General features: G+C 31.0%; 1 protein-coding gene across 5 annotated transcripts in view; it reads left to right on the top strand.

Moving 5' to 3' along the window:
- LOC140063164 (ras GTPase-activating-like protein IQGAP1) overlaps positions 1-16,084 on the top strand; it is an 81,415-nt gene that overhangs the window by 30,817 nt on the left and 34,514 nt on the right. For 3 of the 5 annotated variants that reach the window (XM_072109634.1, XM_072109632.1, XM_072109631.1), the window contains exons 8-22: positions 2,968-3,059; positions 4,525-4,546; positions 5,317-5,495; positions 6,243-6,269; positions 8,217-8,304; positions 8,729-8,892; positions 9,674-9,743; positions 10,180-10,343; positions 10,837-10,873; positions 11,342-11,511; positions 12,419-12,500; positions 13,054-13,217; positions 13,779-13,872; positions 14,699-14,872; positions 15,655-15,797. In XM_072109634.1, coding sequence (XP_071965735.1) covers positions 2,968-3,059; positions 4,525-4,546; positions 5,317-5,495; positions 6,243-6,269; positions 8,217-8,304; positions 8,729-8,892; positions 9,674-9,743; positions 10,180-10,343; positions 10,837-10,873; positions 11,342-11,511; positions 12,419-12,500; positions 13,054-13,217; positions 13,779-13,872; positions 14,699-14,872; positions 15,655-15,797 — 1,670 coding nt within the window. The remainder of the gene's footprint in view (positions 1-2,967; positions 3,060-4,524; positions 4,547-5,316; positions 5,496-6,242; positions 6,270-8,216; positions 8,305-8,728; positions 8,893-9,673; positions 9,744-10,179; positions 10,344-10,836; positions 10,874-11,341; positions 11,512-12,418; positions 12,501-13,053; positions 13,218-13,778; positions 13,873-14,698; positions 14,873-15,654; positions 15,798-16,084) is intronic. The other 2 variants (XM_072109635.1, XM_072109633.1) reach the window with 1 other exon arrangement.

Below are 16,084 nucleotides of genomic sequence, written 5' to 3'. Positions count from 1 at the left end.
GCCAATAAAACCGGTTCCGTACATGTGCGTTCGTTATGAATGACGTCATTATATACACCACAATGCAGTTCGTTAGGCGGAAGCGCGATTTGATCGAGGTCATGTTTACTTTTTTTCGCATAGCGCGATCCCCAAGAAATAGCATCCATTTCATCATAGAAGGGGAATTATTACCCGAAACGTTATTGTGGTCCTTGGTTAAAGTATAGGTACGTCGCACCCTTTGATATTGTCAAGTTGAACTCGTCTATTTTTCACACGCTTTACAATATTCTTAAAAACATGTAGGCCTATACGTGAGTCTTTCTTCCGACTCCCGACAAGTCCCCTCATCTTCTTTCCTTCACATATTTTTTACGAACCTCGTAATGGCATCGGTCAACATTTTTTAGTTAAATAAAATACTCACTATCTAGAGAAATAAAAATGACTTAGGCCTAGGTCCTATCGCGCGAGTTTGACTGCGAGATGACTGCAATCATCCCAGTGCAGCAGACTGCAGAGTTCAGTTTTTGGGGTCAAATTGAGACCGCGATTGTGTTGCAGCTAAAAATTGCTCCGCGGAAACCGGTTTCAGAACGGTTCTTTGCGATCGAGACCGCAATCAATTGGGGTTTTTGAAACCGTTTTTAAGATCGGTTCTTTTTTGTGGTTTTTTGTGGGGACCCATTTCTGCTGGCAAGAAAAAACGGTTCTTGAAAAGAACGGTATTCAAAACCGTATTCTCTGCTCTATAGAAACAGGCCCCAAGACTGTGGTGTTTTATCTGGTAAAATGTCTAAAAACAAAGATTTAGTTATAAGAACTTTGAATACAGTTTACATTCTATTGCTTCATATCCTGAAGCATTATATGCAATGTTTTCAACAGTTCTTATAACAGTTACCAGTTCACAAAATTTAATAACCGTATTTCAATGGACCTGTTTCTGCTGCTTAGCGTCAAATAAATCATTTATTTAAAAAAAAGTTCAATGTGAAAATGAATATTATGATGATGTTGCTAAGTGCTTTTTGAAGATGTCTCATAATGATTGTAGTTGACACTCAAAGAACTCAGCGTCAAGTTCTATCATGGAATAATCGTTTTGAGATATTATGTTACAAACATTCCAAGATCTTTAATCTTCTATTATGGTTTTGTACAACAGTAATGGCTTTTTGTGTTGTTTGAAGATGGTTTTTCAGAGAAAACCAATTACAATATTATAAACTTTAGTAAACTAGCTAAATACCATAGCATTTTTTAAACGTTGGCTTTAGATAGAATTGCTTGAATAGATTTTAAATAAAAAATTAAGGTAATATTTATAAAAAGGAGTTATTTTATTTAAACTCCTGTTTTGGGACTAATAGTTAGAGTTAGATTGTATGTATCAATTGTAGATTGTTTGTGTTGGTGTTTGAAAAAAAAAAACCCAGAATACCTAGTGTCTGTTGTACCTTGAAGTATGAAGAATGAAAGGTACAGTATTAGTCAACCTAAGCATTCCAGATTAAGGCTCTTTTCACTATTTGAGTTTTATTTGTCAAAGTATACCCTATATTAGTATTATTAACATATTATAGTATAATTTCTTTTTAGAATTATACAGTAAGGTAGGCCTGGTTACAAGTTGTTTTATACATGGGAAATTTGTAATAATGCCTCTTGTAGTAACTTAAGCCTTACACTAGGTTGTAGGAGGCTGTTCCGACCCAGGAAAAATTTGGCCACAGACGTTTTACATCACTATCCTTATCTCAAAATCAAGCGTGATTTAGGTATTTTGCGTTTTTAAATGTTTAAATTCTCATAATTTCACAGCTTTATTTTGAAGTCTGAAAAATGTATAAATGAATATAATAATGATAAGCATAATATTGTAACTGTGTATAAGATAAAGATCCATCTATTTGTTAAATAGAATTGATTTAACCGTTGTTTTGATATGTGTTCCGCTTCATGTCACAGCGTTTGACATCTGCATTGGTATGATAAAAACTAATACAATACTAGATTGCGAATGAATACAACAGATGGCTTAAGTCTATTGTGTATAATAACCAAACTAGCCACAAGTACAAACTAGAAAATTAGTAGCGATACATATTAAGGGAAATATGATTAGTTAAAGCCATTGTAGATGAATCTATACACCTTTTTATAAATATTACTAATTGAAAGTAGTATAGTCATGATATGTAGATGCAATCAAATGTATTATTTGTAATTTGTAAATGTGTTTTCTTTTATCTACAGTATTACTCATCTTTAAAATGAAAAAGTTAATATTTCTCAAAAAGCAAATACAATCTATACAAATTATACGCAAAATATTTTCCAAAGCAATCAAATAGGAAGATTATATAATTATTATATTTATATATAATTATATAATTATAACAAATATGTCTTGAGACGTTTCTTAAATAGATCAATGGATGACGACTTTTAACTTTTGTCGTAATTTTTCTTTACACACTATTCAATATTTTCTTCTAACATAATAAGATCATTGCCCTGCCCGATCTAAGATCGCTCCCTTTATAAGTATGTATTGTCCCCCTGAAAAAATAATTCTTAACAAATTTTTTCTGAATATGCCATTTTAATTAACATAATAGTTATCCACTTTGACTAAAAATTAGATCGAAAAAAAATGTATTTACCTGAAAAAACTGTAATTAAAGCAAAAAAACCAATGGTTTTTGGTGAAATTTAACCATTTATTAAATTGTCATTTTATAAGTGAAAACATTATTTTTTTTCTACGGAAGTGATTAACTTTATTAAAACTACAACATAACATATTCAAAGTCTGATTTAATTAATCTTCATTTTTCATGTTTTTGGGGGACAATACATCTTTAAATATTTATTTAAATTAACTTGTTTTGTTCACATTCTAAGGTTGGAACTTAAGAAAACATTTTTGTAGAGAGATACATTTTAACTGTTTTATTTTAATCATTTGTTCCAATTCAGAGGAAGAAATTAGTATCATGCAGATGGAATTGGAAAAGTATGGAATTCAAATGCCAGCATTTGGAAAAATTGGTGGCATTCTTGCCGAAAACGTAAGCTGTTATATTTGTTACCTTTTGATCCAATATAAAATCACATATATTTATGTCAAACATTAAATGTGAATAGGATTTCCCTAAAAAGCTCTGTCTACACTATCAAACTAGTTCAAGACTAACGTGATGTGCCTAAATAAATGTTAGTGATATGCTTAAATATGGTAGTGATATGACATCATCATGGGCACATCACATTTTTTTTTTTCAAATAAAGTTTGATAGTGTAGACAGAGCTTTAGTAATGTCTGATTTGCAGTACACGAAATAAAGTATTAAGTTGAAAATGTATCAACATTGTTATGCTGCACCGGCTTGTTAATTTTCCTTATAGAATTACATATATAGGTTGAAAGATTCAAAGTGAATATGATAATTTTCCTTCTTACAATATGCAAATTACTAGCCTATCCATAAGGAATGGCACATTGCCATTGATTTTTTCTATTAGGTCCGCAAGGAATTCCTCTTTGTTGGATATAGATTGAACCTTTGAACTTGAAACTCTTATAGATGATTGTAGAGAAAGTTATTGATTTTAAATATATTAAATGTATTTTCGGATTTATATTAGTAATTAACATTAATTTCATTATTCATATATTTATGACATTTTCTTTGTCATTATTTGTCATTGTCGGTATTAACATTATCATCATCAAAATTATTATTATCATCATGATCTTTAGTCTTGATATTTAGCATAGCCATCATCATCTATAGTATCTTTAATCATCAGCATCATGTCAACATTATCAGCATCATTATCAGCATCATATCATCATTATCATTAGCATCAGCATCATTATCATGAGGATCATGTTACCATTATCATCAGCATAATTATCATTATCATCCACATAATTATCATCAGGATCATGTCAGCATCATTATCAACATCATTATCATCAGCATCATTATCAACATCATTATCATCAGCATCATTATCATTAGCATCATTATCATTACCATCAGCATCATTATCATCAGCATCATTATTATTACCATCATTATTATCAGGATCATGTCACCATTAACATCAGCATCATTAGCATTACCATCAGCATCATTATTATCAGGATCATGTCATCAATATCATCAGCAGCATCATTATCATCATCAACATCCTTATCAACATCATGCACCATCATCATCATCCACAGTTATTATATTTTAATTCATGTTTAATTAATATTTGTCCTTGATTTGTTTGATATTATTAAGTCATTCATCTATAACACATGTTACCATTTTAAAAACAAAAATGTAAATTTGATACTGCAATATGATATTTTTATTACAAAAGGACAAAATATATTATGAATAATAAACATCTTCATTTTACTGCGTAACAAAAACACATTTTATGATGGGTTAGAACTAATAAAATTGTTTTAAATTAAAGTATTGAATGTGATGCAAACTTACCCAAATATTATTTTAATTATTTAATATTTTTCAGATGTCTGTAGATGAAGCAGCGTGTAAGTATAAATAAAATATTTAAATTAAAAATGTACATCATTTAGAAACATAAAACATATATGTCTTACAAAACAAAAACAAAAATTCATGTTGAAACAATTTCATTTAACTTCTGTGCTACAAAAAAAATTTTTATCGACTCTGTGAATGTTATTTTTACCAGGAAAGAGCAATTAATTGTACACTTTCCTGATGTTACATATAGTACTAGAGTAAAAACTAAGCCTGATTAATTGGTCTTAAGGTTAAGACTGAGTTTAAGCAATTAGGTTATTGTGCTAAACCTACTCCTACTGTACCTAGCAAACCTATGTACTCCACACATACCACCTCACAGTCTACTGAACATGCTTGCCTAAATAAACTCATCAAGTGTTACTTGTATTGAAATATTGCTAAGCGTGTTAAATCACCCGTTTTCATTATTAAATTAATTTAAGCGGAAATAGGTAAACAAGTGACAAGGTGTCATCTTGATATATGGGATAAAAGCCAAAAAAAAAAACGATTTATTTGGTAGCATTATATATTTGTTTGCCAAAATTTATTTTACTGATTGCTAAAATTAAAATTGATATTACGTACTATATACACCCCATGTTAAACTTATTTTGTGTGTGAATAGACCAGCCAACTACATTTTGTAGTTTTTTTTACTATAAAAATAGTAAATAAATAATAATAAAATTAAAAGTATATTTGTAATGTCTGTCAATATTTTGAAGTTCCTGTACATTCTAACACAAATCATGATTTTAATATTTTCCAGTACATGCTGCTGTAATTGCAATTAACGAGGCAGTTGAGCGTGAAAATGCTGATGAGACTTTGGGGGCGCTACAGAATGCAAATGCACTGTTGGTCAACGTGGATCCTGAAGATAAACAGGAATATCAAAATGAATTATTTTCAGCAAAAGAAGAAAAGAAAGAGAACGCACTTAACAAGGTTATTGTTAATTTATTTTCATTATAAATATAGTTAGTTATACAAACTATGTTGTAATGCATTGTTAAGAATGCACCATCATTACATGTATGTCATGTGGTACTGTGTAACATGCCTTTGTTGCTATGCAAAGCCATTGCCATTTGTAGTGTTTTCAGGATTTTAACTGTTTAGAACTTATGACTTGTTTTTAATTGATTTGTGCTATATATATATATCTCATCTAAATATTGATTTTTTATTTTAGGATATTTTTTGGGTCATTTTTGTGTGTATAGCACTTGGAAACATTGTATTAGGCGCTATATAAGACTACGATTATTATTATTATTAATAGTATATACATCAGACAACTAGCATATGTACATTTGTGTATTCATCATATATTAGGCAGTTAGCAAAATCAGTAGAAATCTGGGTAGGCATTGACTACAACCTGGGTTGCAATCCGATTCACATAGCAACAAAAGCAAGTCATGCGGTATCATGATGTCAGTGTATAGTACATTAAAGGGCCACACTTGTCAAAAAGAGTGTACACATTCATGTTGTATGCAGTCATATTGTAAAGAAACCACTATCAATTAGTCACCAAATTAATGTAATTAGTCAAATTAATTGATTGTAAACCTTAATTTATTATAACATAAACATTTTCAGTCCATTATATCCATCCTTATTGTTTTATTACCTAATTCAATTTTTTCATTTTCATATTTGATCATTCATAATAATTATTTTTCAAAGGATCCAAAAAAACTGGCGGAAGAACAAGTAAGTTGGTGTTGGATGGAATAAATGTATCATTATTTTCTATAATTCCTCTATGTAGTTATTTTGTATTGGGTAAAAAGTGTATTTTATACGTGAAAATATATGTGATAATATCTGTTCGCACTGTATGAAAAAATGTATCATATCAGTTTATTACTTATCCAATGCACTCATATCATATTGGTTTCACAATACAATATTCTTGTCTTGTAATAATAAATCTTGATCTTTACAAAAATACTATGCCAAAATTTAGTTCACCGACTATCCTGGAAGATGAGGAATTAACCACACTAATAACATAAAATTCTTTCCGTAATATATAAAAATTATATAAATTTACAGTCACACCATGATATCTTATCTGATAATATGCTTTTCATTATATTATAGCAGCTAAATATTTATATTCCAAATATATGTGTTTATTTTTTGTAGCCGAAAATGTTAAAGAGTCGCTATCCAAATCGAGTTTGAACAATACCATTAAAGCCCCAGTGGTCTAATGGTTTAGGATATCTGCATATCAAGCAGAAGGTTCCGGGTTCGAGTCTCGGTTGGGGCAACTTTTTCTCATTCTCACAGATTTCCTCATCTTTATCGTTTCAAATTAATTAATTAAATTTTAGTATATCACCGGGTGGTTTTGAATTTATTATGTGCCTGTGATGTATATTATAATTATATAAGTTCAACCTTAAAACATAGTGTAATGATCAAGTTTACATGCCTACTACATTAATAGATGAGGTGTGCTACTTTCACCGATGATACAATAGGCACTTGCTGTTATATATGTGTTTTAGATTTTATTCTGTGCCTGTGATGTTTATATATATATATATATATATATATATATATATAAATTTGTGTTACAGTTTAAATGTTTACATTACACTGCTACTCTCAGTATTACCACATTTAAATCTAGTATATATTAACAATAAATAAAGCACTATTGTATTTATTCAGGGCTCGCATGATCTCCTGTCCGACGGTTGAGGCCACTTAAAAATCATGTCGGGCATTTCACTACCTTTACAAAAATTACTAATTTTTTCTAGACAGTGACAATGACATTTCAGGGTTAAAGTCAAAGTGATTGAAAAGAAAATTAATTAGTTTTTCTCACAAAAAAAAAATAATGAAAGATCAGCAGCTAAAAACTATTTGGAGGCAATAATATTCTGCGAGCTCTGATACTATTCTTAATATGCCACACATTATTATATATATTATTATTATTATTATATACTGTATTTATACAACACTATACACTACACTACTTCTTTATACCAAGAAGTAACATCTGCCTTGATTATACTATGTAATGCTATGTTAATCTATATTATAATATATACTTTAATAGTTAAATCATATAATTTAATGGAATATTATTGCATCACAGGATGTTCATAAATTGGATAATTTAATTTAATTGGATATCAGGTCACACGACGTTCGTTATTTGGAACTACCTGTACTATTCTAAAAGAACTGTTGAATGGTTTGCAAGGCATTTCATTTAATCACTTCACAATCTCAATAATCGAACATTCACAAAACTAATCTTACATTGAATTATTATTATTATTATTGAATTGTATTTTTTTTTGAAAATATGCATATTTTTGTTTATTGTGATGGTTGGTATTAACCTTAACCTTAATTTTCTAATTATACATATACATAAATATATAATTATCTGTATTATTAAATATGATAATTCAATAATACATGGGGGTTTTAAACCAATTTTGTGAACCCTCCTGGCGTCATTTTCAGTATCACCATTCTGTCTTTTTTAATATAACGTTCTTTATAAATTATCTGCTCCATTGCACAGGCATAGGGTTGTGATAGTTTTTTATTTAAGAATTTGTTTTTTATTGATGTTTTTTATTGATGTTTACAACCAGTAAACTTGTTTTTTTATCTCTTTAACAGTCTTTACGTGAAGGGGAAGTTGATAGTGATGTCTACGATACCTTGCTTACTCAAGCAGAAATCCAAGGAAACATTAACAAAGTTAACAGTAAGTCAATAGTTATTTATACAAGAAAATCATCAATTGATATATTGACTTTGTATCATTACTTTTTTAATATCAAAATTAACGGTAATGCATTTACTATGATTTATCAAATAAAAGACAAAATACCATCCCATGTTTATAATTGAAAAAATGATCCCTTTTATAATCAACATTAAGGGCCTGTTCAGACTGAAATAATTATGATCAATATTAGGGATCTGTTCAGACAATACTGTAGTTCACTTCATGATTATTGTATAGTTAAGAGGACAAGAATATGAAGTGCTAGCTTATTAAAGGCTGCTAGCTTTCATTAAAGACTGCTCCCAACTTACAGCTGGGAAGAAAGCAGGAACAATAGGAGATCACCTCAACATTTTTACGCATACTTAATGCTAATATTATGCAAAACTTTTGTTAATAGTTGCGCTGGAGGTTGCTAGTCTAAACGAAGCACTTGAAAATCAGAATGCAAATGTCGTACTCAAAGCACTAAGCAACAAAATCCTAGGCCTGAAGAATGTGGATCCAGATAACATTGAATGGTATATGAAGGAATTACAAGCAGCCAGGGATGCTAAGGGACAGGTGAGAACAATGCACAGGTGTGCATCTCTTCTGTCATGTCTGCAAAATAGTTGACTTATTGAGTGAGGAGAGGCCACCTCTGTAAATGTATAAAAACTATATATCAATTGTTTATGAATAGAAAGAATTTAATGTAGTTTTAAAATCCAGTTGTAATGTGTTCCTGTTTTTGTTTTTGATATACTGGAAGTCCTATTTGCACTATTACCTTATTTGACCTACCCTAATCCTGGTTTGAATATTATTCAACGTTCTAATAATTAGGCTAGACTTTAGATACCAGATAGTTGTATTGCAATCTGATACAATTTGATCCCATAATCTTTTAGTAGATTTCATAGCCAGTTCAAACTAGGTCAAATACAATTTAACAAAACGTTATCATTTTCAGTGTGACTTAATTAATTATCTATTGCCAAGTATATGTTGTGATATTTTGCTAAAGGAAATGACCAAGTTGTGTATTGTTTCAAATGACTTTTTAATTGTCCACTAATAAGCATCACATGCTATTACTATTGCCCAATGTTTACAGCACGTATACATGTAATACACACCAGTATATAAGACATGTAACTAAAGGAAAACAAACAATTTTTTCACTCGCTCACAAATTTAAAACGCGTCTGGGCAAGATAGTACAATTGTAATTTATTTGTATTCATATAATTTTCGGACTAATTGTTGCAAAGATACTTGTGTTTCCGTATTTTCTAAACTTTGTTGTTGTCATTCTATCCTGAAACGTAACATGGGAATTATTTGTTCAATTTTTTTTCAGAGACTCGATAAAGATGAGATCCAGGCGTCAATAAATGCTGCTAATGCAAAAGCAAAGTCTCAAAAAGATTGTAAGTATTTGTTGTTTGTCTTATCTATACCGTCATCATTACCACTATCATCATTTATTATTATCATCATCATAATGTACAATACCAACCCTTTACCATTAACATCATCATCATAATCGATATGTAATTGTTTGTTATTATTTATTTCTACTGGGCGACCTCTTCAGTAAAAAAACTGGTCTCCCAGAGGGCCCAGTTATGATCAGTGGCTGTGATGTGCTAGTACACCGAGGTAACCTCCTAATCGTCTCGAAAGTTGTTCTAGGTTCTTTAAAGTGCACATGAGCTGGATGTGTACACTGAACCTACAGTTATAGTCCTTATCCCAGGAAAGTCATGAACCATAGAGCGAGTGAGCTTCGAACCCTTGCCAATGTTATGGCTACGTAATTATGGTTCCACTGTCTGTGTAATCATGTTACTCTTTGATTTTCAGTAAGCAAGGCAGTTGCAGACATAAATGCAGCAATCTGTGCTGAAAATTCAGCTGAAACTCTCAAGGCTCTGAAAAGACCAGAAGCAAATTTACCAAAAGTGCATGACAATGGAGAACAGCTTTACCAAAGTGAATTAAAAGAAATCAGAGATACAAATGAAGAGGTGAGACGATCTTGATTATTCATGTAAGCAATACTAATAGGCAAATTTAGAGAGCCACTTTACACTGCCAGCAAAAATGCAATATTGGTCAATCCCTGGATGGAGAATTGTATGTAGTGCAATTTAAGCAGCGATGTGTTTTCCTTGTACTTATTATTTAAATGTAACAATACTAATAGTATTTTCGATTTGAGTGAACGTGCACACATGGGTTGTAATCGACTGTATGAACGTTTTGATTAATTGTATATTCATTTTGACATGTCGGTGAACATATGAGGTAATGACCTTGCAATCTAGTGCGCATGTTCGTATTCCACAGGACCACGAGTACATGGGGTATACATAGGCCTGACCTAACTTGTTTTAGCATTGCAGTGTATAAGGGGTTCATGGCGGATATTTTTTTGCAGAATTAATGTTGTGAGGTTATTGTATTAGTTAGTTAGTTAATTATTGAGCCAAACTTATTACACATAAATTGTTTTTTTAGGACTTGAACCATCAGCAGTTGTCAGTTGCAGTACAAGGTTAGTATTGACATTTGATGTTCAGTAATTTTTATATTACATGTTATTGTCATGTAAACCTTTATAAGAAACAGTATTGGATAAGGACTATAAACCGTATGTCCAGTGCATTAAAGTACCTAGTACATCTTTCGAGACGAGTTGGGGTTTACCCCGGAGTAGTAGTACACACACAGCCACTGTCACACACAGACAGTTATCATAACTCATCAAGAGGGCCCCTTGATTATCATGATACACTATTTAGGGTCACCCTCTATAAATAAGGTGAAATAGAATAAAAAAATAAAATATATTCCAGAAAAACAAAGCTTATACATAATAGTATTTCCTATTTCACTGAGCAAATAATTAGCATTTTTAATATAAAATAAGTCCATACATTGACAATAATCTATGCCTGACATCTGTCATATTACCATCTTTTTCATCAATAACAATCATCTTTTGCTAACCTCAACTTTACAGTTTTATCCGCTGTTGTTTTGATTAATGATGCTCTAAATACCGGCAGCTCGGACGAGACAATAAACGCTCTTTTAAACCCTGACGCTACCCTCGACGATGTAGAATCCGACCTGAGTTATGCAGAACGATATTACAGTACATTGACAGCAGCGAGGCAAACTAAAGCTGAGGTTTGTATTTTGGAAAATATTTTATTTATAATCAATATTTTGAGTCAAAAGTTTTCAAGAAAATCATATATGTACTCAGTACTTGAAAGGAAGGAAAGGAAGAAAGTCGGGATAAATTAAATTCACTCAATATATAATTTGTTTTTATTATCGTTTTGTATTTGTTTATTAAAATAAACAAATACATATAAACCAATTTATTAAAATAATTGAAATGTATTGACTATATTTAATGGATTACAATGCCTAATGGCCAAAGATAATGTAAGGAAAATATAAGAACAGAATTGTTTTTGTTATCCTACCTTTTTATATATTTTATTTTTTTATTTTATTTGTTTTTAACTGTTCTGTATATATCTTTTAAATTAGGCCTACTGTGTATTTATGTTATAATTTTATTTACTTGTAAACTTATAACTGGACCATTTTGGAAAGCAGTACTGCGTTACTGAAAATGCAATCCAGTCAAAAGAAAGAATAAATAAATAAATTTGATTAATTCTTCATTCCTAAAACTGGCTAATTAAAAACAACCACTAAAGAGTGACATGACATATTCTTTCTTTCATTTCATATATTCATGTGTTAAAGCATGTGACTATCATATGATGTGTTGAACTATGTTGTGTGGGTGTTGTAAGAGTATCACGCTACAATCCACATGTCAACTTAAACAACAATCATCTCATTTTTTCATTTGTGTATTTTAATATATACACTAATCAACCGTTACTTTTCCATCCTGTCACAATGCCCCTTTTATTTGTATTTTTGAATGTATGTTTTGAGTTGACTTCACCTTTAATTAAATAAAACATTTTTGCTAGTGAGATACCATTTTTATAATATAAAAATCCATTGAAGTTTAAAGGGACAGTAACTTTGATTTTGATTTCCTTCTCAGGATGGTATCAATTTTTTGACCCAAGAAGAGGTTCAACAATGTATTGAAATTGTTAATCAGACAGTACATGAAGAACAAGAAAGTAAACAAACATTATTATTATTTTAAAATACTATGAATTTTAGATGAAATATGAATATTTAATTTCATTATTTGCATTAGTTGTGTAGAATCTTTACCAGAAGTCGGAATAAAACACTAATCATATTATTTTGATTAATTCAGTTTAATTTGATTGTCCTTATAGTTATTAAACAGGCTAATATAACTATGACATACTAGGTAGTTGGGTATGACATTTTTGAGTGGGAGTATACTTAAATGCTTCAACAATGGATTTACCAAAGTGTGGTTTCCACAATTTTTTTTTCACCTGGAATAACCTCCTTTAAATATGTTTGAAATATAGATAATTGGGAAAGCTATTACAGTTAATAAAGCTCTGTCTACACTATCAAACTTTATGTGACAAAATGGACATAATGACGTCATATTAGCACCATATTTGGGAACATCACAAAGCATACAAAGCTAACTAATAATAATTTGTTTACTGCAGGGATACTAGCAATCACTGCTATAGGAGAGTCAATAATGTCATTTACAAAGCTAACTATTAATATTTTTTAATGCAGGGATACTAGCCATCACTGCTATTAATGAAGCTATTGATGAAGGGGATGCTGACATGACCCTTAGTGCACTCCAGATGCAATATGCTAAACTTAATGATGTAGAACCTCATGAAGCAGTGTTGTATCAGAAACAACTACATGCTGAGAAAGAGAAGAAAGCTGCAGTGAGTAAACATCCTTTATCATTAACAAAAATTAATAATACAAAATATTGAGTGGTAGCATAAAACCAAAAAAAGGTAAAAATATATGTAGTACATAAAGGCAATACATATACCAAATGAAATCAGACAGTCTAATGTAATAAAATTTGAGTTCTTGTATTTAGCGCCGAATACCAACGTATCTTTCATTGCTCATGGCACTGTGGACTCAGATGTTACACTTTTCAACTACATGTTTTCCCCCCTAAGGGCCATGTCATGTCACATTAAGGCGGTACACCGGGGTAACCCTTTACTCGTCTCGAATGTACTAGGTTCTTTAAAGTGCACACGAGCAGTGTGTGTACACTGGACCTATGGTTTATAGTCTTTATCCGAGAAGACTTGTTCTACCACCAGAACCATGGAGCGGGTGAGCCTCCAACCCTTGCCGATGTTATGATTGGATTACGGTTCCAATGTCTAATTGCTCGGCCATTCACTCACCGTGTACTCTGCCTAATGAGGACGGTTAACAAGACAACTAACAAGTCATATTTGATTGTTTTGTTGATTTTATAGAATTCTGAAGACGAGTCAGATCCAATGTTGTGGCTAGATGAAATACAAAGTACTGTAAATAGTTGCAACAAAACAGCAGCAGACTTCAACAAATGTAAGACACTTTAATAGTCTTTGTACAGTATGTAACCATACCATAAACACCTCTTATATAGTAACACTTTAATAGTCTTTGTACAGTATGTAACCATACCATAAACACCTCTTATATAGTAACACTTTAATAGTCTTTGTACAGTATGTAACCATACCATAAACACCTCTTCTACTTTCGGTTTCAAATTTTTACCTAGTAGAAAATTTATCTTGTTAGATCAGTTAAAGTTAATGTTCATGTAATAGATCAATGATCATCCCAATATTATTTGTTGTGCCAAAAAAAAAACCCCCCATTATCATTTAGCTATTCACATTAATTTTTATATAATAATATTATACCACCTTTATATAGCGCCCTTTTCATGAAAAAAACATGCTCAAAGGCGCTTTACATATACATCAAGACAGACAAAAAGTTAATTAATTATACATAGATATATAAAAATATGGATGCAGTTTAAAATATATCATGCCAAAATGAATGGTTGGCATATTATGTGGTGTCTTAATGGTGTTCACATTGTGTAAACGGCAATTAAAATTATTTGAATATAGTAATACACAAGTTACTCAGTTCAAGACTAATTGTACACTACACTATCAAATTGTATGTGAAAAAAAAAATGTGATGTGCCCATATATGGGCATGATGATGTCATATCACTACCATATTTGGACATATTACTACCATATTTGGGCACATCACACTTTTTTTTGTCAAACTAGTTTGATAGTGTAGAGAGAGCTTAAAGAAAACATGAAACAAGTCCTGTTTGTAATGAATTATTGTATAAACATCAGATTCCCTTTTTTGTGCACAGTGGCATATGGAGTGGCATTGATTAATACTGTTTTGTCATCACCTGATGCGACTCCAGAATCTGTTATGAAAGTGATCACTGACTCTGGTGTTGGACTGCACTCCATCACGGCAGAGTGCGGAGCTGAGTACTTGAAAGAACTCACAGCAGCAAAGAAAGCCAAAGATCTTGAAGGTTGGACAAATTGTTTGTGGTCTGCCACAACAAATTGATTCAAATAATATGTCAATTATTGTTTAGTAATAGGGTTATACTTTCTGACATCACTGCTTTTGTGTAGAGCTGTAGCCTTCCAATCCCAGGGTTCAAGTGACCTAGTGCCATGTTTATACGCTTTCTAATCTACTCCCTAAGCCTCAAATGAGTCTTAGTTGTAAATGGTATACTTTATATATCTTCGAATGAAAGTTTATATGTGCTGGTAAAAATATAAAATTTATCCATCTTGTCTCTTGCCTTCCAATCCCAATGTGCAGGGTTTGGTCCTGACCTAGTGCCATAGTTGTAATATTCACAACTCATTCCTACTTCACTCCCTAAGCCTCAAATGAGTCTTAGTTGTATAAGGTATGTTTTATCCATCTTGTAATTGGCAATTTATTGGTATTGGATTTGTATGAAGTACAAAAAGGTGGGGTAATAACAGTAAATTGTACATAGTAACCCAATTTTGTTCTATAAAGTAAGACATTAATTATATGATTTAATATGAATCGAATGAACAACCTGCATTAAGATTAGAAACCCACATTAACCTCATTCCCTAGGCTAATGGGTTGATGATAAACTAGGGCAGACTTGCTATAAAAAACTTTGATCCAATCAGTCCTTGTCAGCTAAGTCTGTGACTTAAATAATGGTGATTACAAATGGATTGCGTGTATGTTGAGTATTATAGTTATTATGAATGATTTTATAATAATTGCATACAATATGTTAATTTGTCCCTTTTTTAGGCGATGAAGATGGTGACTGGGTTTGCCATACAACTAAAGATGGCCATAATTACTACTACAACATCAAAACAAATGAATCGGCCTGGGTGCTGCCAGAGGGCGCTGCACTCAACTGTCATCAGTTAACAAAAGAGGAGATACAGGTTTGGTTATGTCGTCATTTAGCATGCTTTGTTATTATTTCTACTACTAATGTCACTTTGGGGTTCTGCTACTATCAAGTGTTCAAATTTCTTTTAATATTTATGAATAAATGATAAACTATATATTATAAACTTCATTTATTTGGTTCAACAAAAGGTAATAATTGTCCAGTTTATTATATTTGGAACCAGATGAATTTATATAATAAACCATTTTTGTACTAAAAATGACTTTAAATAGAAATTATTACTTATAAGCTCTAAATTTCACTGTTTGTGATGACTAA

This window comes from Antedon mediterranea, chromosome 11, assembly GCF_964355755.1.
Source record: "Antedon mediterranea chromosome 11, ecAntMedi1.1, whole genome shotgun sequence".
In the NCBI taxonomy this organism is placed as follows: domain Eukaryota; kingdom Metazoa; phylum Echinodermata; class Crinoidea; order Comatulida; family Antedonidae; genus Antedon; species Antedon mediterranea.
Note: the sequence above shows the minus strand (reverse complement) of the source record. Positions and strands in the feature narration are given on the sequence as shown.